The sequence below is a fragment of the Fukomys damarensis genome, unplaced genomic scaffold (genome assembly GCF_012274545.1).
Source record: "Fukomys damarensis isolate Sample0158 unplaced genomic scaffold, DMR_v1.0_HiC HiC_scaffold_3, whole genome shotgun sequence".
NCBI lineage: Eukaryota > Metazoa > Chordata > Mammalia > Rodentia > Bathyergidae > Fukomys > Fukomys damarensis.
The window spans coordinates 18338963-18362537 of NW_022900915.1; the positions used below are offsets into that span (position 1 = coordinate 18338963).

The 23575-nt window shown below is 38.6% G+C and overlaps 1 protein-coding gene across 2 annotated transcripts in view; it reads right to left on the reverse strand.

Annotated features, from left to right (window-relative positions):
* Positions 1–23575, reverse strand: part of Ctnna1 (catenin alpha 1) — a 160178-nt gene that overhangs the window by 122875 nt on the left and 13728 nt on the right. Inside the window, exons 1-3 of one of the 2 annotated variants that reach the window (XM_010613787.1) lie at positions 10340–10358; positions 7366–7472; positions 5366–5561 (exon numbers count right to left, since the gene is read on the reverse strand). In XM_010613787.1, coding sequence (XP_010612089.1) covers positions 5366–5561; positions 7366–7470 — 301 coding nt within the window. In that variant the 5' untranslated portion in view covers positions 7471–7472; positions 10340–10358. Of the gene's footprint in view, positions 1–5365; positions 5562–7365; positions 7473–10339; positions 10359–23575 lie in introns of those variants that run through there. The other variant, XM_010613786.3, reaches the window with a different exon arrangement.

Here is a 23575-nt window from a genome sequence, read left to right on the forward strand (position 1 = left end):
GCCCCCCCCCCCCCACCCCCGCCCCGCAAAAAAAAGAGACAGCGAGAGAGAGATATCCCAGAGTGTCCTGCTTATTTCCTGTAAAAAAGTATTTCCCTGAGTTTAGGCATCCAGATACTCAAGAGGCCCCTTCAGCCCAGGTCCAAGAGGCTACTACTTGAGCTGGCTGTCCACCTTGGCGTAATTCATGTGATGCAGGTTTTTCAGGCATGCAGAATTCAAGACCTACTGAGGTTCAAAGAAGCTCCCATACAGATTTCAGAAGCAGGTCAGAGAATCCAGGAAAAAATGTTTGACAAAATTGCAGTCCCTGCCAGGAAGCCCTGAAAGAATGATGCAAGAAGCTATGAGTGAAACCGAAGATGCACTGGAGACTTCTGGAGGTTGAAGATGACAGGAACATGGAACGCTTGCCAAGAAAAGCCTCAGGCATTCAGTAGAACCAGCCCAATAAAGAGGCCAGGTGGGCTATAAGCAGCAAGGCCAAAGGGACAAGACTGGCCAAGCTATTTGGGACTCAAAACTTGCTACCATGTGCCCGATGCTCGTCATGGACCTACAGGATTCAGTATTTGCAGGGTTTCGGTCTTGCTTTGGTGCTATTTCTTTCTATTCCATTCCTCCCTTTTGGAATGGGAATGTTTACCCTGTGCCAAGTACTTATTTTTCACACGGGCTTAAGCTAAGAATTTACCTTGAGAACACTTGAGACTTGGAACTTTGCAGCAATGCTGAACTATTAAGATCTTCAAGACCCTTGGAGATGAACTAATGCACTTTGCATAATGAAATGAACATGAGCCTTTTGGGGTGAGAAGAATGCCATGGTTTAGATCTAAAACGCCCCCTGCCAAATCTCATGTGTTTGGAGACAGGTCCTAGTCAGAAGAGACAGGACACTAGGAGAGTGATCTGAAAGGGTATATTCCTGGACCCAGCTTCCTCCTCTGTCCTCCCAAGCTGCCACATAGTTAGCATGCGATTTCTGCCTTGGAGCCAACAAACCACGGTTTGAACCCACTGGAAACTATGAGCCAAATAAACCACGTGTTCTTCAAGTTGTGGATGCCAAGTATTTTATCTCACCAATGAGAGTACCTCTCCTTTTCAGCTGAGGACCCTCTTTTTTCTGGTCAGAACTTTAATCAAGGACTCATAAAATACATTCAGATACCAAACAGGCAGCTTCTTTATGCACTGTTGAAATACATATGTATGGGGAGTAACTTCTAAAGAGCACAAGGATTCTTTTAGGGATGATAAAAATGTTCTGGAACTAGCAATGCTAGTTGTACAACTCTGGGAACATCTTAAAAACCACTGAACTGTACACTTCCAATGAGTGAATTTCATAGTACAGGCCTCTGATGAACCTTTTAGAGCTTTCAATGATAAAACAGCAGGCTACAGCACATGTGCCATAGTTTACCACCCTGATATAAGCATTTTTTAAAAGGCAACTTTTTAACATTCTCGACCCCTACTGAGAACAAATTTCACATCTGAGAAAAAAGTCACTGTCCTCCTTAAAAGTAGTTAACTATCTTAAGTATTTAAGTGCCTATTGCAGACCAGGTATCACGGTAGATATCAGAAAAGTGCCAGTAGACTACCAAAGAAGCTGTCCTGCTACACTGAGCTTAGAAAGGAGAAGGTAACTCCTTTAATTAGCATTATGATGAAAAACTATAATAGTACACAGGATCCTAATGAGATAATTAATAATGTGAAATAGGAAGTAAAGGGCTAAAGGTGTAGGGAAAGTGGGAAGGGTGGGGGAAAGGTAATGAGGGAGAGGAAAAAAATATGAGAAACTGAAAAATTGGAAATAAAGTGTTTGTAAATGGGGAGGGGAGGAGGGGGTGAAGGGAGGGGCAGGGACAAGGGGAAAAAATGAGAAACAAGACCTATTATGTATGTAAAGGTACAGAATCCCAATGATGAATGTAATTGTACTGTATACCTAGATTGTACCAATATACTCAATAAAAAAAAAAAAAAAGTAGGCAGAAAAAGTATAAAGAATGATTTAGTCAGATGGGGGATACAGAAGGTAAACAGGGTCTCAAAAGGAAAAGAGCACATCTAAGAGGAACACGTACACTTCAGTCCACATGCTGAACAACTAGTTCAGTGTAACTCCTATATTATAGGGATTTAGATCCAGGCAACTAATGACTGGCTCCCATTCACCAAAAGAGGCTCAACCTGGTCAATTCATTAACCTTGAGGTAAAATAACCAGGTCTTATGTAAATTAATGTTTTCATCACACTTAGAGCATCTGGTGATGTTTTAGTGTACCCACAATATATATTACTCATTCAATCACTGGTACCACACACACACACACACACACACACACACACACACACACACCACTACTACTACTACTACCACTGTGTAAGGAACTTATACAGAAAGTTGCAATGCTGCAAAAACAGTATACATTAAAATTTTTTGGTATTATGATTGTACCAAAAGCACAGGGCATGTACAAAACCAAATACACAAAGGGTCTCATTTTTGGCTCAAGAGTGTTATAAATAAATGTATGAACAAATACACTTTAACAGCCTGGGAAAAACCTAGATGGGTGTTAGAAAACTACAGCCTATAAATGCAATCTTGCTCACCTCCTCCTTCTGTAAATAAGTTTAGAACATGGTTATTCACTCTCCTCCCCCTCTCTATACCAGGGATTGAGCTCAGATCCTTCTGCTTGCCAGGCAGGCCTGGTGCCATTGAGCGACATCCCTGGCCCTATACATTTTTATTTATATACAGTATTGCTCTGCTTTCACAACACAGTAGAAGAGCTGAATAGTTTCAAGGGAGATTTTTTGACCAGTAAAGCTAAAATCCTTACTACCTGGCTCTTCAAAAAATTTGCCAGCTGGGCATGGTGTTACCAACCTGTTATCTTAGCACTCCTGGACTACCTAGTGGGAACCTGTCTCAAATAAAAAGGGGGTGGAGTGGGGAATGCATTCTGGTTTTTCATATCTAATGCAATGGTGATGATGGGAGAGCATTATATTTTTGGTTTGTGCTTTGATTTTTTCTAAAGAGAAAGCAAGTTATGGTAAATGGATCATGATATAAGTAACTGCAAAGCTAGACTAGGAGAGACAAGTCTTTATGATTCAGAACCACATAAAGCATTTGCAGATATAAACAAAATTAACAAGAAAAGACAAATCCAGATACACATTCGAAGTTGTTGGGGGTCAGGGATGTAGCTCAGTGGCACCGCACCTGCCACACAACAGCAAGGTCCTGAATTCAATCCCTGGTACCGAAAGAAAAGAAGAAAACAGTAACAGAGACAAAGTTGTGGGGGGGCACCAATGCCAGGTGTGGTAGTACATACCTGTAAACTCAATACCTAGGAGACTGACAGGAGGATCGCAGTGAGCTCCAGGCCAGCCTAAGCTATATAATGAGTTCAAAGCCACCCTGGTTTGTCTCTAATTAATTAATTAACTAATTTTTTAAAAAATTATGGGGGCTTTTGAAGTGTGTATTTACCATACTTGTTACAGATTTGCAGAGAAACATCTGAAATGTGAAACATAAAAGTAAAATAAAAAGTTACCTACAACAATTAAATGACTTAGTGACTAGACTCAATGAAGACTTAGCTAAATTCATCTGTTAATGTAATTGTAAGTTTCACCATAGTTGGCAATAAGGGTTGGGAAGCAGAACCTTCCCATAGAGGACAACAAATTAGGAGCCATAACGATTTCAACAGGAAGCTCAAAATTGCCTAAACTGGACCATTAAACCCTTTTTCAAAATAAACTCAAAATCTACTTTAAGGGGGTTAAACAGTGACTTCAAGAACCAACAAATTTCTGTTGTTCTAAACCACCAAATTTGTTCTCAGTTATTTATGTTATGGGAGCCCTAGCAAACTAATATACCCACCCACTCATATTACAGAATTTTAATAATTTCATCATTTTTAGTACTACAAATACTTATCTTCAGCCTAAAAATTGAGAAAAAATATTCACTAAATAAAGTTTTAATAAAGATTTAGTTCAGAAATTCAGAACAACAAATGGAAGGGCTGGGGATGTGACTCAGTGGTGCTGCACCTGCCTGGCAAGTGCAAGGTCCTAAGTTCAATTCCCGGTACCATTAAAAAAAAGAAAAAGAAGAAAAAGGAAATGTACAGCCCTTTTTGGGTACTATCACAGGAATTAATCTGACATGAGACTGTACCAGACTGTGCAGTTTGCTGGAACCACAGAACCAGTTCTCCTAAAGGCCAAGAAACTACCTGTTCATAATAGCTACATACTACACCTTAGCTGATATCCAACAGCTTCAAAAACCTACATTTTTGGTGAGGTCTTCCTGTTGAACACAAGTTTAACACAAAACTACAGGATTCAAGAAGTTTATCTTTCAGTCGGGCACGGTAGCCCACCAACAGAGAATCATGAGTTCAAGGGTGCCCTGAGCAAATAGGTAAGACAATCCCAAGAAAAGCAAACAAACCAACAAACAAATAAAAAGGATAAGGGTGGGAGGAGGAAGTAGAGAAGGAAGAGGAGTGGAAAGGTGTTTATCTTTCAGATTTAAAGTCTTTCTCTTCTTGTTGAGATTATGACAATTTTTCTAATGGTAATTATTGGTAGGCTGTGGATTAATAATCATTTTATCTTTCATCAATTTCAAATTCTCAAAATATGATTTCCTTTAAGCCCAGTTTCTGTTTGGTTGGTTGGTTAGTTTGGTTTGTTTTATTGAGGCAGGGTCTCCCTACGTAGTTCAAGCTGTTTAGGCTCCCTAAGAGCAGGGATTACAGGTTTATGCCACCATGCACGGCTTAAACCCAGTTTCATTTAGATTAAACCCAAACCAATACAAATACGGCTGGTTTAACAAACCAGTGTGACAGAATGGAACATTTTCTAGACTATTATCAAAGTAATGACTATTTTTCCATTTTACTACCCCCATATGCTCAGTATGAACTAAAAGGAGATATCACATAGAATGAAAGGCAAATTTCAGTCCTATTTATTTCCTATCAAGTTGTATTACAACATTTCTGACTTAACTATCACTTGAAACACTCAACAGATGGGAATTCACAAGCTTCAAAGATACACTGTATTCTTTTATAAGCAACTTTCCTGATTACAAAGTTACTGAACAATTTGCGAGTAGAAGAATAATACTGATCACAGAAGTCCCTTCAAGGATTGCTTTTGGAGGGACTGGGGATGAAGCTCTGTAGCAAAGTGCTTAAGTGTAAGGGATTGGGTTCTCTTCCCATGGCCTCAATAAAAAGATGGATTTTTCAGAAAGGCATTCCTCTCCTTATATAAAAAGTGATCTTAACCTACCTTGTTTTCGAACATCTTCTACAGCAGCCACAAGCTCCTCCTTGAGAAACTGACTCTCCTTTGCAATTTTATCCCCTTTCTCCAAAAAATTCTCAGTTGCTTGTTCAACAGATGCAGCCAAAACATGGGCCTTCTTAGAACGACCTCTTTTTTTATTAGAGGGCCCCTTACTATTGGTATTGACCAGGGTTGTAACCTAAAAATTGCATTTAAAAAAATTAATTAACTGTAGTCATTCAAAATGAAAACAACAGAAAAACAAACATCTTTAAAGATAGCAAAAATAAGTTATTCATAAGGAAGTGAATCAATATATTTAAAAGATCTGCTAAGCATTAAATAACTTCATATTTAAGATATATAGTAGTGATACTCTAGTTTCCAAAATAATTTATTTTCTCAATGTATAAAAAATATAATACATACTTAATTTTATTACTGCTAATGACATAGATTAAGGTGAGACAAAGCTGGTTGGGGAAGTAGGAGTGGTCTGTTAATTACAAGACCCAGAACACATATGCAGAACAGTTCCCAAAGCCCTACATGTGGACTTCTCGCAAGAACTAGCAGGTTTTCAATAGGATGGCCTAGACCTGACCTCAGTCTGTGGTGTGGGATCCAAGCATCGCCTCTCAGGATCCACATGTAGAAGTTCTCACAGGTTTCCCTGAGATTTGGACAGGACAAAAGGGCACAGAGGCCAAGAAGAGCTTGCTATTGTGGCTTTCCCCACAATTGCCCTCCCTGCTTCCTCTAGTGTATAGTTTCATCTTGTTTTTTCCTGTTTTACTTTTCCCAAGCTCACTCTACAGAGCCAGTTTCTCTCTCACTCTTCATTTTTTCCTTCTTTGTCACTGCTTCTTGCTCGTTTAATTCAATTCTTTGTTCAGGATGAGAATAACATGGGATCTAACTCTTGAAGGAGATCTGAGCAACCCAGAACTGGTAACATTTATTTGGTGAGCCACTTTTAGAAAGAACTCCTCCCCAGTAACACCATCAATCTTCGCAAAATGTTTAAAGATAACTTACTTCTGCAGTCTCTGTTCAGTTTAGTCACACAAATCTTAGTAATTAATTAGTAAAAGGCCTTAATAAAGAAAAAGATGACTACCCAAAGAAGCCTACTGTGATGGTGCTTTAGGTCCTAGAATATTAACCATCATTAATAAGCATAATACCAGATGATCTGTAGGTTGAAGATTATTTAAGACTTGTTATAGTGTACATTTGCCAAATAAAAGACCTACTGAAGGTTTATGGTATATAGGGCTCAAGAAAGTAAACATTTCAGTCTTAACTACATACTCCTACATATAGATATATAAAGTACTAGTTTATATTTGAGTTGGAATGAAATTTTTTAAAGATAGCAAACACCAACAAATCTTTCTCTCAATCTTGTTCTCTCAAACTATGCCAAAACAAAAAATACATAGCTATTTGTAACACTTAATAAATGCCACCACATTACAATATATGTATTTGTAACAGAGCATATCCAACCTATACCTTCAAGCTGAGTTAACTGCTAATTAAGTCTACACAATGAAAGGAAATTAGGCTAAGAGAAGAATCTTAACAACCAAGGGTCCATGTCCCAATCTTATGTTTCCCCTAAAAGAGAAGGGTGAAATTATCTGCAAGATGCAAACATTTGAAAACTTGTGCTACATACCAACAACCTCTACTACTGTCAGTAAGACAGAAGAAAAGGGCAACAGCTGTATTCTAAAGGATTAAATAAACCCATGTATCAGTATTCGGTTACTTGCACCTGCTGGGCAAGTGCAAGGTCCTGAGTTAGATCCCCTGCACCACAAAAAGAAAAGAAAGAAATCGGTTACTAGTGGAAGCTAATCATCTAAGTACTATCAATCTAAATTCAACTACTCAGTTTAAGCTTTAACCATGGTCTTGTGTTTGTAACCCATCCCAGGCCTACTGCTACAGAATCATGTTACAACAACTATGTATTTGTGTTTTCAGATTCTTACCTGTGTAACAAGAGGCTCCAAAAGTCTTTCAACTGCGAGAGTCCTGATTTCTAGACTTTTGGGATCCCATTTGAAGTTTATGTTGCCAGTGTGGACAGCAGTCATTTCTAAGAGAGAAACAAAAAGCCAGAGTCATGGTAACATCAAACATGACATGAACTACATAACAAATCTTCTCACACTTAAACATTTTTATACCAGGAACGCTATATCCACACAAAATGAAATCATTCTAACTACCCTGCATATGAGGATCCAGTAACTCTTACAACCTCTTACATTTAATTTCAAATGTACTAAGGGTTCTATAGAAGTGCATTCTCAAGCGTACAAAACTTCCTTTTGTGCTTCGCTGATACCAATATGTTTCTAGTTTTTCTACCCAAGATGAAAAGCTAAAGTGAATGAAGTTCCTAATTTTTCGTATTCCACAACACTCAAACAGTATTATCTAAAAGGTATACCTCACTTAATTTTTTATCTATTTTTAGAGAGTATCTTTTCTTCTATTAAAATGTAATGCTTAAGTCTGCAACCCTCTGCACCTACAAGTATCACTCAAAGCCAGAAGAAATGTTAAGCCACACTTAATCAAATATCAAATTCAAGGGAAACTTCTTTGGGAGGGCAGTACCAAGGATTGAACCTAGGGCCTTTGCACTGAGCTATGTCAGGGTCTTGCTAAGTCACCTGGGGCCTGGGCTTGAACTTGCAATCTTTCTGCCTTAGCCTCCCAGAGGTTTTAAGACTGGAGAGGGGAGATGGGGTGCAAAAAGCTTGACAAAAAGAATAATGAGCCCTGTGGGTAATCCTAGCTATGTGGGAGTCTGAGACAGAAAGAATGCTTGAATCCAGCAACTTAAAATCACCCTAGGTGATATAGCAGTACAAAGAAGGGGTTAAGGAGGGGAAGAGGGAAACGGAGGGAGAAGGGGATTTTTTTAAGGACCAATAAATAAATGTTATGTATGTGTGCATGCATGTGTGCATGTTTATGATGGGGGAGTCCTCAAAACAACAGAGGTGGGGAGGGAATGTCTTTTACTATGAACATAGAAGAATTAGAAAATGACCACTTTGTAATCCCCATTAAAATAACTAAGTCAGGAAAGTATTATTAATGGATGTTAAAAATCACTGGGTAAAAAGGAAATAGCCTTGTTCTTGTGTTTGTATCACCTAACTGGTTACTTAGCAACAAAGGGTTAAATATGAAATGATGACATCTTATAGTTTCTCCTTAAACAATTAAGTTTAGTACTCCTGAAAAAGGAACAAAATACCTCTCTCCCAATGATATAATATGAAGCATCCATTACCACAAAGTATTCTTCATTTTAGAAAATATTTTAAATGTTTAACCTGAATCTAATTAAGCCTCTACATGGAGATTTGAAACTTTTTTTAAGCCCATGGACTGATCCTGGGGCAGTCTCACAAAGTTTATACATCAACACTGTTTGTTCAGTAGAAACAAAAGTCATATATGTAATTAAAATTTTCTAAATCACATTTACAAAGTTTTCAAAAGTTGGCAAAATTAATTTTAATATATTTCATTTAGCTGAACACACCCAAATTATTATTCCAATATGTAATCGACATTTTTAAAACTAGAGATATTTTCCTAAGCAATAAGTGTTCAAAATACAGTATTTATGTTTAAAGTATACCACATCTCAATTCTGACAAGCTACATTTTAAGTACTCAGTGGTCACAGGCAATTAGTGACAACAACTGGACAGTACAGATATAAAACCCTTTGTCAGAATGTCTTTGTCTCAGTCACAAAAGTATCTGAGACAAATACTGTTAAGTCTTTTAAATGAAGCGAAATACAATTCAAATGGTTACAAGCCGGAGACAGAGTCTTATGCATGGAGAATGGAGCAGGAGGATTATGAGTTTGAGGCCAGCCTGGATTACACAGTGAGACCCTGTCTCAAAAGACAAACATAAAAAGGACTACAAAATATATACAGAGAGAAAGATAATTATAAAAATATTTTAATTAAACAACAAATATGGATATAATAATGTGTGCTGCTTTATTAACACATTAAATAAAATTTGACGAGAGGCTTAATAGTCACTTCAAAATAATACTAAACACGAACTAAATTTTAGCTTTGTCTTAATTTGCATTTCTCTAATGGCCAGTGATGCTGAACTTTTTTCCTATGTTCACTGGCCATCTGTACATCTGAGAAGTGTCTATTCATTTCAGTTGTCCATTTTTTTATCATGTCTTTTATTTGGGGGTCTAATTTTTCAGTTCTTTATATATTCATCAAGAAATCAAATAATAACAAATGCTGGCAAGATTGCAGGGAAAAAGGAATCATTCTACATAGTTGGAGGGAATGTAAACTAGCACAATCACTATGGAAATCAGCATGGAATGGCTCAAAAAACTAAAAATAGAAATTCCATTTGACTCAACTATTCCCCTTCTAGATCTCTTCCCCCAGAGAGTTGAAGACATCATATTACAATGACACATGCATACCCATATTAACAGTAGCCCAATTCATAATAACAAAACCTTGGAAGCACTTAAATGTCCAGCAACTTATGAATGGGTAAAAAAAATGTGGTATTTATACACAACAGAGTACTATTTTGCTGTAACGAAGGATAAACTTGAGACATTTCTCAAAAAAAAAGATGTACTTTGAGAACTGTTAAGTGAAGCAGACACACAAGGTTAAATATTGCAAAATATAAGAGTAAAAGATGTGTGTGTGTGTGTGTGTGTGTGTGTGTGTGTGTGTGTGTGTGTGTGTGTGTATACATGTCAGGTATGATAGCACATACTTGTGATCACAATACTAGGGAGAGACAGGACAATTTTTACAAGTTCAAGGTCAGCCTGGGCTACACAGTGCTAGTTTAACTACATAGCAAGACCATGTCTCAAAAGAAAAAAAAAATTTTTTTTTTTTTTTAAATAGCTGCGCCGGTGGCACACACCTGTAATCCCAGCACTTAAGAGATTGAGGCAGGAGCGTCATGAGTTTGAGGCCAGTCTGGGCTGCACAGTGAGTTCAAGGCCAGCCTGAACTGCACACTAAGACACTGCTTCAAAATAAATAAATAAATAAATTTAATTAGCTGTAGATAACAAGTAGAGATCTTTCTCAAATGAGAAGGGGATCAAGAGATAGAGGGGCAAGGAGAGGAAAGGGGGATGAAGAAATAATTGAGACGTGCGAACTCCCCACAAGAAATTACTATTTTGGGGGGTGTTGTTTTTTTTGAGACAGGCAAATTTGAATTTGCCTAATCTGGTAACACACTACAGTTTCTGGGGAATTTTTTTTTTAATTGCAGGTGGGCAGATTTGCACTCTGCACTCATACTGGTAGTTAGGCCAGGCTTGTGCTTTGGTCTTTAAAGTTTATTTGTCCATTATACTGATCAACCCAAGTCAGTAAACTTGAAGAGATGGAATGCTCCAGATTGCTAAAGGGCTGCCCAACAGCACAAACAAATGCCATCAAATGTCACAGATAAGACATTTCAGAAGAAATTATTTGCCACATGGGATCCTAGTTCCTAACATTTCACAGACATTGCTTCAACAGAAGTAACACAAAGAACCTTCCAGGATTGTAGAGGGAGCCAAGGAGTAGTAGCAAGTGAAGATAACTGCAAGTGGACATTTAGTTAACATTTGTCTTTAATTTTTTGTATTGTTTTGTTTTTGTTTTTTGGGACAGGGTCTCCCTAGGCAGTTTAGGCTGTCCTTCAACTCTCTATGTAGCCCAGGATGGGTCCTTGAACATGTAGCAATCCTCCTGCTTCAGTCTCCTGAGTGCTGGGATTGCAGGTATAAGCAAGGATAACATATAACAATTTGCTTTGCCAAAAAAATGCATACATTCATTTTTATTCTGAAATAGACTTCTGGGTCTTTTGTTTCCCTATTTTGAACAGAATTTTATATAGTTTTTTTTTTTTAATGCCTGGGGAGGCGGGCAGTGCTGGGGATTGAACAAGCAAACGGCTAGGCACATTTTCTATTACTGAGCTACGTCCCCAGCAATAATTTCTTTAAAGAAGGGGAGAAGGGATGCACAGCAGTGCAGAATATATGCACAATAATGAATTACAAGACACCTTCTTCTCCCCAGGTTGGGAGAGCCCTACTAGGAGGAGCCAGGATTGCCAAATTAGAAATCTTATGGCCAGTGGCACATCAACAACTCCAGGCATTCGTTACCATGAAGAAACAGTTACCAGATCATCTGATTTTTAAAAAGATGTCAGATACAAATTTTCACGTAAAATCTCCCATCTTTTTTTTTTTTTGGACCGGGGATCAAACTCAGGATATTGCACTTGCAAGGCAGGAGTGGAACCACTGCTAAATCCCTGGCCCAAAATCTCCCATCTTTAATATTAGGAACGACTGCTCCAAAATTTTACTGCTGTATGGGACAAATGCGTGGGTACTACATTTGCCATCACCACTCTTCAACCTCTGAGTAAGACTCTTCTCCAAAGTCTCTTCTAGTTCCAAAACTCCACATCCAGTAACTTCTTGAGGTCTTATCCTTCCTCCATAAAAACTATCAAATTCAATTCCCAAAGGGAATGAAGCAAAGGACTCAATCTCCCACTTACATTGAGAAATCTGAAATGTACTAACACTTGAAAATTGAGAACTCATACATGTATTTGCAAGACTTTCGGTAACAGCATCTTTAATCAAAAGCCCTGCCAAGAGTGACAATGAGCATTATTAAACTATGCTACAACACCAAGTAATACTCGTGATGACCCCCAACCTAAAAGGTTTTGAAAAAATAAAAGCGGAGAATTTAAAAATCTAAAGAGAATGTGTTCCACTAGAAAGAACACCAGCTTCTAGTAAGTTCTGTCACTGAGTTATTCTCCGACCTTGGGAAACTGTCTTCACCTCTCTAGATCTTGGTTTTCTCATGTATAAAATGGAATATGTTGAATTCTATATTCCACACCCTTCCTGTCTTGAAATTTCAACAATCTTCGTTTATGTCATCTCTCCACAGCCTTGGGTAGTTTTAGTAAACTTGATTAATTTCCTGAGATTTGGCATGTGGTTTTTCAAAGGTATATTTTAACTATGTTTATGCGTCTTTATATTCCTTAAACTGCTTGCTAGCAAGGAACTTTATGCAGAGCACACATAGGATTAGTTGAACTGAATTTATGCAACCTGATTCAAAAATATTTACAAGCCTACCAAGAAAAAGCTTCTTCCTTAATCTCAGTCATATCTTTTGGCTCTGTACAATTAATGATGTTGTTTAGAGTAGCTGAACAAATAACTTATAAAACTCTTGGCAGTTTCTAGCTTTCCAATTAACTTACAGAGCACTCCTTTGCAAGATCTATTACAAAACCTACCAGAGCTAGCCAACCTTAATGAATTACAACAACCTTAAGTTTTTCCAGGAAGGATCATGCTTAGTGGAACTAAATAAAAAGTTAAACTGTAGTTATTCAGTCTTCATTACTTTATAAATGGAAATCCTGGCTATAAAGCAAAATATTGCTATAAATTTTGAAAAGAACAGAGATGCAGTAGTTTGGCTAGCAATCTGTATGACAGAAAGTGAAACAGAAGCAACAAGGAGAAAATAAAAGCATAGTTCCATCAGAGGCAAGGAAGCTAAGTGGTGGCAAATTGCTTCATTTGTTCAAAGAGATACATATCTTCTCAAAAGACACAAGTTCATTTACAATGGGCACATCATTCTTAAAATAAGCCTGCTCCAAAGTTTTAGTCTACCTTACCATACTACTCAACCGCAAGGTTATGTTAATGAAATCTCAGGATGGTTCATTTAAATGCAAATCAATTTAGAAATTACACACACCCAAAACAATGTTAACTGTCATACGGCACAAAATCTAGGGTTCTGGATTACTCAGTATTGTCACAGATATGCCACAATGTATTTGCATTAAGCAGTTAACACAGCTGCTGGAACCTCAACTCTCAAATCTCCTGGTAACTGACAAAAAGCGGTAATCCTTTTAATTAAGACTCACTCTGCTGGACATCAGAGGCAGACCTGTAATTCCAGCTAGCTACTCAAAGCCAAAACAGTAAGATCAAAAGTTCAGGGACAGTGTGGACAACTCAGTGAAAGCATCTCAAAATAACTTTTTTTCTTTTTTGGCATTACTGGAGATTTAGCCCAAAGTCTTTGCACTAAACTGTGTCCCAAGCTCTTCTTTATTTTGAGACAAGATCTCACTAAACTGCTAGGCCTGGCTGGAAATTGTGATCCTCCTGCCTCGGCTTCCCAGTATCAAAAGAACATTTTTAAAAAGGGGTTGGAATGTAGTTTAGCACTAGATTACTTGCATAGCATGCATGAACCCCTGGGTTCAATCTTCAGTATTAGGGGAAAATAATATATATGGGCCATATAAACAAAAAGGAGTTTTTCCCCACAAAATTATAGTCTATTTCATGAGTCAGGGATTTAGCTCAGTGGCACAGTGTCTGACCACAAGTGCAAGGTTCTCCTGAGTTCAATCCCGAGGAGGGAGGAGGGAGGAGGGAGGGAAGAGACTACAATTTTTTCTTCTTTTGAACTGGGGGATCAAACTCAGGACCTTGCACTCTCGAGGTAGGCACGGTGCCACTGAGATAAATCCCCGGCCCTATAGTCTATTTCTAATCATAATTACAATGTCATTCCAAAAACATTTTTAGTTTAGTTTTCGCCAATAGTAAGAGCCACAATATAATCAGAGCAAAGAGTTTCCCATCTACTACAGAGTAACTAGATTAAATGAGCCATTTGTCATTTGTGTGTGATCAACTCATTGCATACATTTTATAACAGGCACTCATGGCACACTGTAGAAGCTGTCACTCTGTCACTCCCTAGAAGCTGTCACTCCTTCCAAATAAAGACCCATTATCATCAGACAGGGCCTCAGGAGGTACACTGAAAGAGGAAATGGGGACCTCAACTTGCCTAGGGTAAGGCTCTTGACTTATCATCACTCAAAACCATTTCAGCACTCACTAGTGAGATGTACAGGCAGACTGATTAGGCAGAATTACAGTAGTACACATGCAAAGAGAAAGAATACATGCACTCAATACTTCCAGGAAAATTCAGTGGTAAGCAACAACTCTCTCCAAGATGACAACTTACTTAGGGAAAGGGAAAAAAAAAAGAGAAGTAGATTCCCAAGAACCAGAAAGAATCTGACAGAAAAATTAAAACCTACAGAGATGTAAGAGTTAACATAGAAAAGAAAAAGAATAATAAGCACTTCCTCCCCAGAGCCTGGTTCATGGCTCAAGCGAAAGGGAGACAGAATCTAGAGACAGTGAAAGCTGGAGACTCCAGAGGGGTTCAGGGAAAAACTCAGCAGTGCAATCAATAGACAAGCGGGTGCTATGAGCTGCAACCAGAGTACAGGATTCTGCTCCGACCTGAGTCCTTCTAATAGGTTTTGGGGTGCAAAAGCATTCTTACAGAGGTGATTTGTAGGCCTGTGTGTGTGCATGTCCTGAACAAAGAATTGGATAAACAAGTGAAAAACACAGTGAGGTTTCGCATTTATTAAAGATAGTAAGAGAAACATACCCTGTAGTGTGGACCATTCAAAAGGAGGAAAAGTATACTCCGCAGGGTGAGAGCACACCACTATGAAGAGAGAACACAGTGGCCAAGAGCTTAGTGGTAGCCATCTCTTTCATCTTGCACTCCTCAGCTGCTATCAGGTCTATGACATCCTACCAAAACTCTGTTTGAAGTCAGGTGTGAAAACACACACCTGTATTTCCAGCAACCCCGAAGCAGAGGCAGGATTGCCACAAGTTTGAAGCCAGCGTCCCAACACTTCTAACTCCACCGAAGCCAGACCAGGGGGTACGAGTGGGCACCCAGGGGCAGAATAGCATAAGCCACACACCCAAATCACTCAGAAATACAACAGAGAAGGTTAGAAAACAGACCAAAGAGGCATTCAGCAGGATCACAAAAGAGCTTAACTAAATAATAGAATAACAAAATGATACAAGAGCTTTCAGAAGACACTAATAAAAAGCCAGATAAACTAAACAAAATGATACAAAACACATATGACCAGTTTAGCAAAGACTGAGTCCACAAAAAGATTTCAATCAGAAATCCAGGACAGGGCCGGGTATTTAGCTCAGTGGTGCTGCCACATGCCTCACAAGCAGAAGGTCTTGAGTTCCATCCTTGGTACCAAAAAGAAAAGAAAAGAAATCCAAGACATTAAAAATTGTATTTAAAGTATGGGCAGCAGAGATGATTGGTGTGAGACTAGAATTTCAGAACTAAAAGACAATATTGCCTTCAAAAACCAACTACCCAAAGACATCTTAATAGCAAGGAGAACATGAAAACTGTATCCAACAGCTGCTACATGATGCAAAGAAGATTAAGAGTCACTGGACTAAGAGACAAATCAGAAGGTAACACAAATGGCATAAAAATGTGTTCACAGAAATAACGGCAGAAAACTTTCCAACTACAGGAAAAGAAATAAACATACAAATAAGTGAGGTACATAGAACCCCAAATAGCCACAACCAAAAGAGACCCTCTCTGCAACACACTGTACTCAAAGTACCAGAAATCCATTATAAAGAACAAAAACATCTTAAAAGCTGGTACAGAAAGGACAAAGGTAAATCCGTCAGAATTACAACAGACTGCCACATGCACAAACCTATCATCCAGCACTCCGGAAGCTGACTCAGAGTTCAAGGCCAGCATGAACTACATACATAGTGAGACCCTGTCTTGAAAAATCAAAATTAAAAAACAACGTATGAATTACAGCAGATTTCTCATTACAAACCTTAAAGGCCAGGAGGGCTTGGAGTGAAGTGTTTCAAGCCCTAAAAAATAACAACTTCCAATCCCAACCTGTATATTCTGCAAAACTTTTCTTCAAATTGACAGTGAAACGTATTTCCATTACAGAGAGCACCTCAAAAATTTCACGATCACCAAACCATCATTACAAAAAATTCTGAAGCATATCTTTGAAAGAGACAATAAAGCCAGCAATACCAATAAATCAAAAAGAATGAACACACATGGAAGGATAAGCAGCTAAACAAAAAGGACAATAGAGGGAAACAGCAACAGCAAAATAATGCAATGACAGGAATAAGTCAATAACTCCTAGTTATTAAAATTCAATGTATCGCCTGCCACTCAAAAAAAAAAAAAAAACTCAATGTAAATGGTCTCAATTCCCAAATTAAAAGATACAAATTGGCCAGCACTTGAGGCTGAGGCCAGAGAATCACACAGTGAGTTTGAGGTCAGCCTGGGATACATAGTGAGTTCAGGGCCGGCCTACAAAGGGAGACCCTGCTAAAAAAAAGGGGGGGCACAGACTGGCAGAATGGATCAAGAAACAAAGCAATGCATAGTATATGAAAAATATTTAATTCAAAAGCTCACAAATTAAAAATCAAAGCATGGAAAATAATATTCTATGTAACAAGAACTCTGGAAAAAAGCTGGAGTAGCTATCCTAATTTCAGTGAATTTCAAGCCAAATTCATTTTCATCAGAAAACACAAAGGAAGTCACTACAATGCAGCAAGAAGATAAAGGTTATAAACATATATGCACCAAATGCCATCATGCCTAACTTCAGAAAACAAATACAAATGGACATGAAAAATCAGATAAACACTAACACAATTATAATGGAATACCTCAATAGCCCACTATCACATATCAACTAGACCAAAAAAACAAAAAAATTCAAGAAGATATCAGTTAAACCAAACCTTCAAACACAAAGACTTAACTGATTATCTACAGTGTTCCATCCAACAGAATACACTCTCAGCAGCACATGGGACTTTCTCAAAAACATATCATATATAGCACAGTTAAGTAAATGTAAAAGAATCAAAATTATACCATGTAATTATCAGATCATAGACCAATTAAATTAGAAATCAATTGTTTAAAAGACCACAGAAATTATGCAAACACATGGAAAATTTAAAATATCCTCTTGAATAATCAATGAATCATAAAAGAAATTACAGTTCCTCCAACCAAATGATAATGCCAGTATAATGGAAACTAGAGTACACAAGGAAAGTAGTCCAAAGAAGGAAGTTTATAGTGAGAAAAACAGAGCAAGCTCAAATAAATAACCTGGGAAGGGGAGGGGAGGGGAGGGGAGGGGAGGGATTACAAAGATCAGAGCAGGAACTCATGAAATTGAGACCAAAAAAAAAAAACGATTCAAAGAGTTGGTATGTTGAAAGAATTAAAAAAATAGATAGATTCTTAGCCAATCTTACCAAAACAAGTAAGGATCCAAATGAAAAAGGCAAAATTACAACAGACTGTGCAGAAATCCAAAAGATCATCGGTAACTATTCTGAGAACTTGTATTCTAATAAAGTGGAAAATTCAGAAGAAATGGATAGCTTCCTAGAAACATGAACTACCAGGGCTGGGGATTTAGCTCAGCGGCTCTGCTGCCAAAGAAAGAGAAAGAAAGTGAGGGAGAGAGGGGGACAGGAGAAGAGGGGGAGAGGGAGAGAGAGAGAGAGAGAAGAAAAGGAAGGAAGGAAGCAAGCAAGCATCACCCTGATTCAAAAACCAGAAAAGGACTCAAAGTACAGGACTATAGGCTAATCTGTTTAATGAACATAAATGCAAAAATCCTCAAAGAGATACTGTGAACAGATGCAGCAAATAATCAAAAAGATCATACATCATGACCAACTAGGATTTATTCCAGGGATTTAGAGATGGTTCAACATATGCAGATCAATAAATGTAATACACATAAACAGAAGGACAAAAATCACATGAACATCTCAACAGACACAGAAAAAACATTTGACAAAATCCAAAATCCATTTAAAAGAAAAAAATACCCTGAAGGCCCTGCTGAAGCTGGTGCCCACTGCTGAACAAAAGGACACACCATTCACAAGGGAGCACTAGGGATTGCGGTGGGAGGGGCTGCCCCTTAAGTAGGTCCCAGCCCCTCTGCAGCCATAAAAGGGCCGCTCTGCAGAGCTGTATGGATGTAGAGACAAGGGGTGCATATGGCAGAGGCAGGATCCAGCCCTAAAAGTTTCTAGGCATGAATCCTGCTACAGCCACACTTGCACCATGTAAGCCTCAGGCAGCAGATGTGATCACATCAAGTCATCCTCAATAGATGGGGATGGTCCAGCTATGGTGGTAGCAGGGTTTGGGACCAAGAAGAATGCGGCCCCACTGCATCCATGATCCAACACCACCTTACCCCATGAGCCCACATACCTAGATCCCACACTGAACCCCGCCCACACGGAGATGTGATCTGTGAGCTGGTCAATTCCTAAGGCCTAAAATAAGGAGTGTGGGGGTGAAGTCAGCACACCATAAATACAGCTCCCTCCACCTTTTCAACACACTCCAGTGACCTCAAATACTAACTGCTACACTGCAGTAGACTGTGTTTGAAGTGACACTCATTAAGTGTTTTACAGTTTTCTCTCCTCTTCAACATAAACACTGGCTGATCAGTTATTTTCTAGAAGGCAAAGGAAAGGTAACCCCAGTCGAGGGCTGACTCTATGGTGACCACTTTACATGTCCCATCTCAGCTAGTTCTCACAACTGTCCCATTACATTGTTAGTAAATACTCTTTTTGTAGGTGTGTAAACTGGATTTCTGACAGGTTGACAGATTTTTGTCCAAAGTTAAAAGCTAGAAAGCACAGCCAAGATTCTGTGTTTTTCCAACATATCATGCTGCTAAGTCTGGAGTCTCCTTGGTGGATGGAAGCAAAAGCAGTTGAGAAAACAGTGGGACTGGTTTCAAGTTTCAAAGAAGAAAGGAAAGAAAAGCACAGAGACTTTCTGTGAGCTCTTTGGTATCTCTTTTGGCCACAGAGAGTTCTGAAAAGGATTCACGAAATGTTCCTGTGGCTGACACCACAGTACCTGCCTTGCCAAGCCAGACCTGCTCAACCTGGACCAGCGAGTATCCACTGAAGGCTGCTTTGGACAGTTTATAATTTGCTGTCCACAGGCTGCTGCTCCTCCTCATTAAACCTGCAGGATCATGTCTGAACTTCTGGGAGGTGAGGATTTCTCCTCTCCAATCCACCAGCCTTCTTTCCCTGTTGGGCCTTCGCTCTGAGAACAGATTGTAGTCTAGAAACGAGTAGATCCTGGCAAACGCTGGACTGAGAGATGGCTAGCTATTAAGAACCCCTCTCCTCTACATAGCTTCCCAAAAGAGTTAAAGACATCATATCAGTGATGTATATACCTACCCACATTTATATCAGCACAATTCATAATAGCTAAATCTTGGAAGCAGTCTATACAGTAAGTACCCAACTTACAAACATCTGAGTTCCGAACTTCCACAGATATACATTATCAGACTCACTTTGTCAGATAACAAATGAATCCGACTTATGAATGTTCTCCTGGAACAGAACTTGCTCATAAGTCAGGAACTCACTGTATGTCCATCAACAGATGAGTGGATAAAGAAAAGGTGGTATTCATACACAAAGGAGTACTACTCTGCCATAAAGAATAAGCTCCAGTCATTTGAAGGAAAATGGATGTGTCTTGAGACCATAATGTTAACTGAAGTATATCAAACACACGAGCTTAAATACTGCATGGTTTGTTTTATGACAAGTACAATACACAAGCAAAGTGCAAAATAAAAGATCAACAATAGAGGGAAAGAGAAAAAAAGTTACGGTAATCCATCATGGACAATTTATCTAAAAGTATACCTTGATGTAGTATGATTGTTTTATGTGTTTCTGGCTTGTTAGTCTAGCTATTAATCCATACTTATGTCAATCAATTTAATAAGGACTTATAAAGTAAATAAATCTGATGCAAGCAAAAATACTTTTGTTAAGAGGTGGAAATGGGGGCGGGGAGAATTGAGATGTGTTATGTACGTGTACCAATTCCCCACAATGAATATCACTGTGTACTGCAAATATGTACTAATAAAAATTTAAAACTTTAAACAGAATACAGGTACTCAAGGGGTGAGGAGGTACAATATGGTCAAGAGTTGGGGTGTGTATGTAGTCTTCAGGTATCTTCAAGAGATGAAATAGAAAAAAAAAAAGAAAGCCAGACATGGTGGCACATGCCTGTAATCCCAGCACTCGGGAGGCTGAGGCAGGAGGATTGTTGTGAGTTCGAGACCTACACAGTGAGTTCCAGAGCAGTCTACATAGTGAGACCTGTCTCAAAAAACCAAAAAATAAAGAGACAAACTAGTATGCTTATTTTTTTAGTTATTTATCACTGACCTAGTGCCTGTCAGGTTATCCATTAGCAAAAACTGGCTTTATCAACTGGGTTAAAATACAACTCATTTGTATGTGTTTGAAGTTTTCAAATATGGCATCCAATTAATAGTACTGCTCTTTTAGGATATGTGCTGCCAAAGCGAGTACTATAGTGCTACTTTTGTGAGAAAGTCTGTGTAATTCGTAGATTTAGTAATAGAAAATAAACATAGGCCCAATTATTAGCATCATCAAGACTCCTATGAATTCAGGAGTGAATAGCCCAGCCTGAAAAACAGATCTAGGAGTGAAAGGGCATTATTACCCTGGGTAAAATTCCTAAAGCTGCAGTTTTCTAAAAACTACACTTTTCTTGTCTTCTTTCTACCTATCTTTACTTCTTCCACCTCACTATGAGAAAAAAGGGCATTTGACTAAATCTTTTTTAAATGATATTAAAATATTTTTAAAATTCTTATTTTGTTGCTTTTCTTATTTTTCTTAAGGGCAAAGACAACGGGGAAATAGAACAGTTCAATGAAATGTTCATCCATAAGTATCAGAAGACACAATGATCACAAAAAAAAAAAAACCTATGCAAAATTAAAAATGTAAACCTAAAAGAACAAGCATTTAGTCAACCATTTAGCCACTCACTAAGCAAATATTTGAGTGCCTCCCCTGTACAGGCACTTTTCCAGACAGCAGTGAACAAGAACCCCCCCCCCAAAGGACCCTGTGCTTCAAGAAGCTTACAATAGTAAGGGCATTAAGTAAACAAGACAATAAGGGCTAGGGCTGGGTGTGGTGCTGCAGGGAGAAGGGCCTGAAGCAAGAGGACCATTACAAATTGAGGCCAGCCTGAACTACACAGTCAGAACCTCAAAGGGGTGGGAGAAGCCAGGCGTGGTGGCACAAGCCTGTAATCCCAGCACTCAGGAGGCTGAGGCAGGAGGATCACTGTGGGTTCGACCAGCCTGGGCTACATAGTGAGTTCCACATCCGTCTCAACTACATAGTGAGACCCTCTCTCAAAAAACCAAAAAAAGGTGGGGTGGGGTGGGGGACCACTAGGAAGAAATTAAGTAGGGAAAACAGTAATACAATTAGGTAGGTTCTTTATAAGGCCTTTCAGTCTTGCTAACATTTGAGGTGGAATCTGGAAGTCAATAATCAGTCAAATTCTTCAGGAAGGCATTCCAAGAAGAGATTATCAGAGATGACCATAGAGATGTGGTAGTTGGTAGTATCTTCGAGGACTTAAAGGGGAAAGTAAGTCAACATGACTAAAACAAGACCAAGAGGGGTCATGGGCCAGATATATATGGTTCATTCACTTAGCTTCCATCCCATTATGGTTGAGATCATTAACAATGGAAGTATTTAACAGAAAGCTGCATTAGGCTTTCATAACAGACAACCCATTATGGCTGCACAGGAAGTCTCTGTTTCCCTAAGAAACTGAATGACACTAGTCTGAAAAGCAAAGAATACCACCCCACAAATATAAAGACCCAATTCAAAATTGGGCATCTGAAAAGAACAGACATGTCTCAAAGAAGTAAAAGCAGCAAATAAATATAAAAAAATGTTCCACATCACTGGTCATTTGAGAGATGCAGATGAAAACAACACTGAAATTCCACCTCACCCCAGAAAGAATGGCCGCTATCAAGAAATCAATCAATAGCAACGCTGGCAGGGTCGTGAGGAGAAAGGAACCCTTTCTTCTCCATTGTTGGTGGGAGTACAGACTGGTGCAACCATTATGGAAATCAATACGGAAATATCTCAAAAAACTAAAATTAGAGAGGTCCAGGGCTGGGGATTTAGCTCAGTGGTTCCAGCACCTGCTTTGCAAGCACAAGGACCCGAGTTCCATCTCCGGTACCCCCCCAAAAAAAAAACAGATTAGAGGTCCCATTTGACCCAACTATTCCTCTGCTAAGTAACTTCCCAAAAGGATTAAAAGAATCATACCACTGTGATATGTGCTCACCCATGTTTATAGTGGCACAGTTTGTAATAGCTAAAGGAGGGAAACAACCCAACAGCTGGAGACTGGATAAAGATGTGGGTTTTTTTTTTTTAATATATAAAGTGGAGTACTACTCAGCCTTCAAAGAACAAGAAAACTAAAGGCAGGGAGGGGAGGAGGAGGAGGCAAAGGGAGGGCAGGGATAAGGGGAAAAAATGAGAACCAAGACCTGTCATGTAAAGGTATAACATCCCAATAATGAATGTAACTGTACTGTATACCTAAAATGTACCAATAAACAAAAAAAAAAAAAAAAAAAAAAAAGAAAAGAAAACTAGAGACATGTATAGCTAAGTGGATGCACAGTGAGGCCATCCTCTTGAGTGAAATAAGTAGGACATATGTGTAAATACCGAATAGTTTCTCTGGTATGAGAAACTAAAAGTGTAAATAAGGATCAAAATGTGTAACTGATAATATGAAATAGGAAGAAAAGGTCTAAAGGGGTAGGGGAAGTGGGAGGGGTAGGGAAAAGCAAAGAAGGGAAAGGAAAAAATACGACAAAAGGAAAAACATGGAAACAAAGTCTTTGTAAATAGGGAGGGGTGGAACGTTTCAAGGGAGGGCAGAGGAATGGGGAAAAAATGAGAATGGAGATATATCATGTAAAGGTACAAGTTCCCAGTAATGAATGTAACTGTATTGTATACCTAAAATGTACCAATAAAACAATTTAAAAAAGCAAAGAATATGAAACAAGCATCTGGACATCTGGACTAGAGGCACAACAAAAAAGAGAGAAAAGAGGTTTTTGTTTTAGAACAATGGGACTAAAAGGCAAAGAAACATTTCACATAGCCAAGAAGCTCACAGGAGGAAAAGGAATGTATTATTCTTACAGAGCCAGGCAAAAAGATTCTAGACCTGA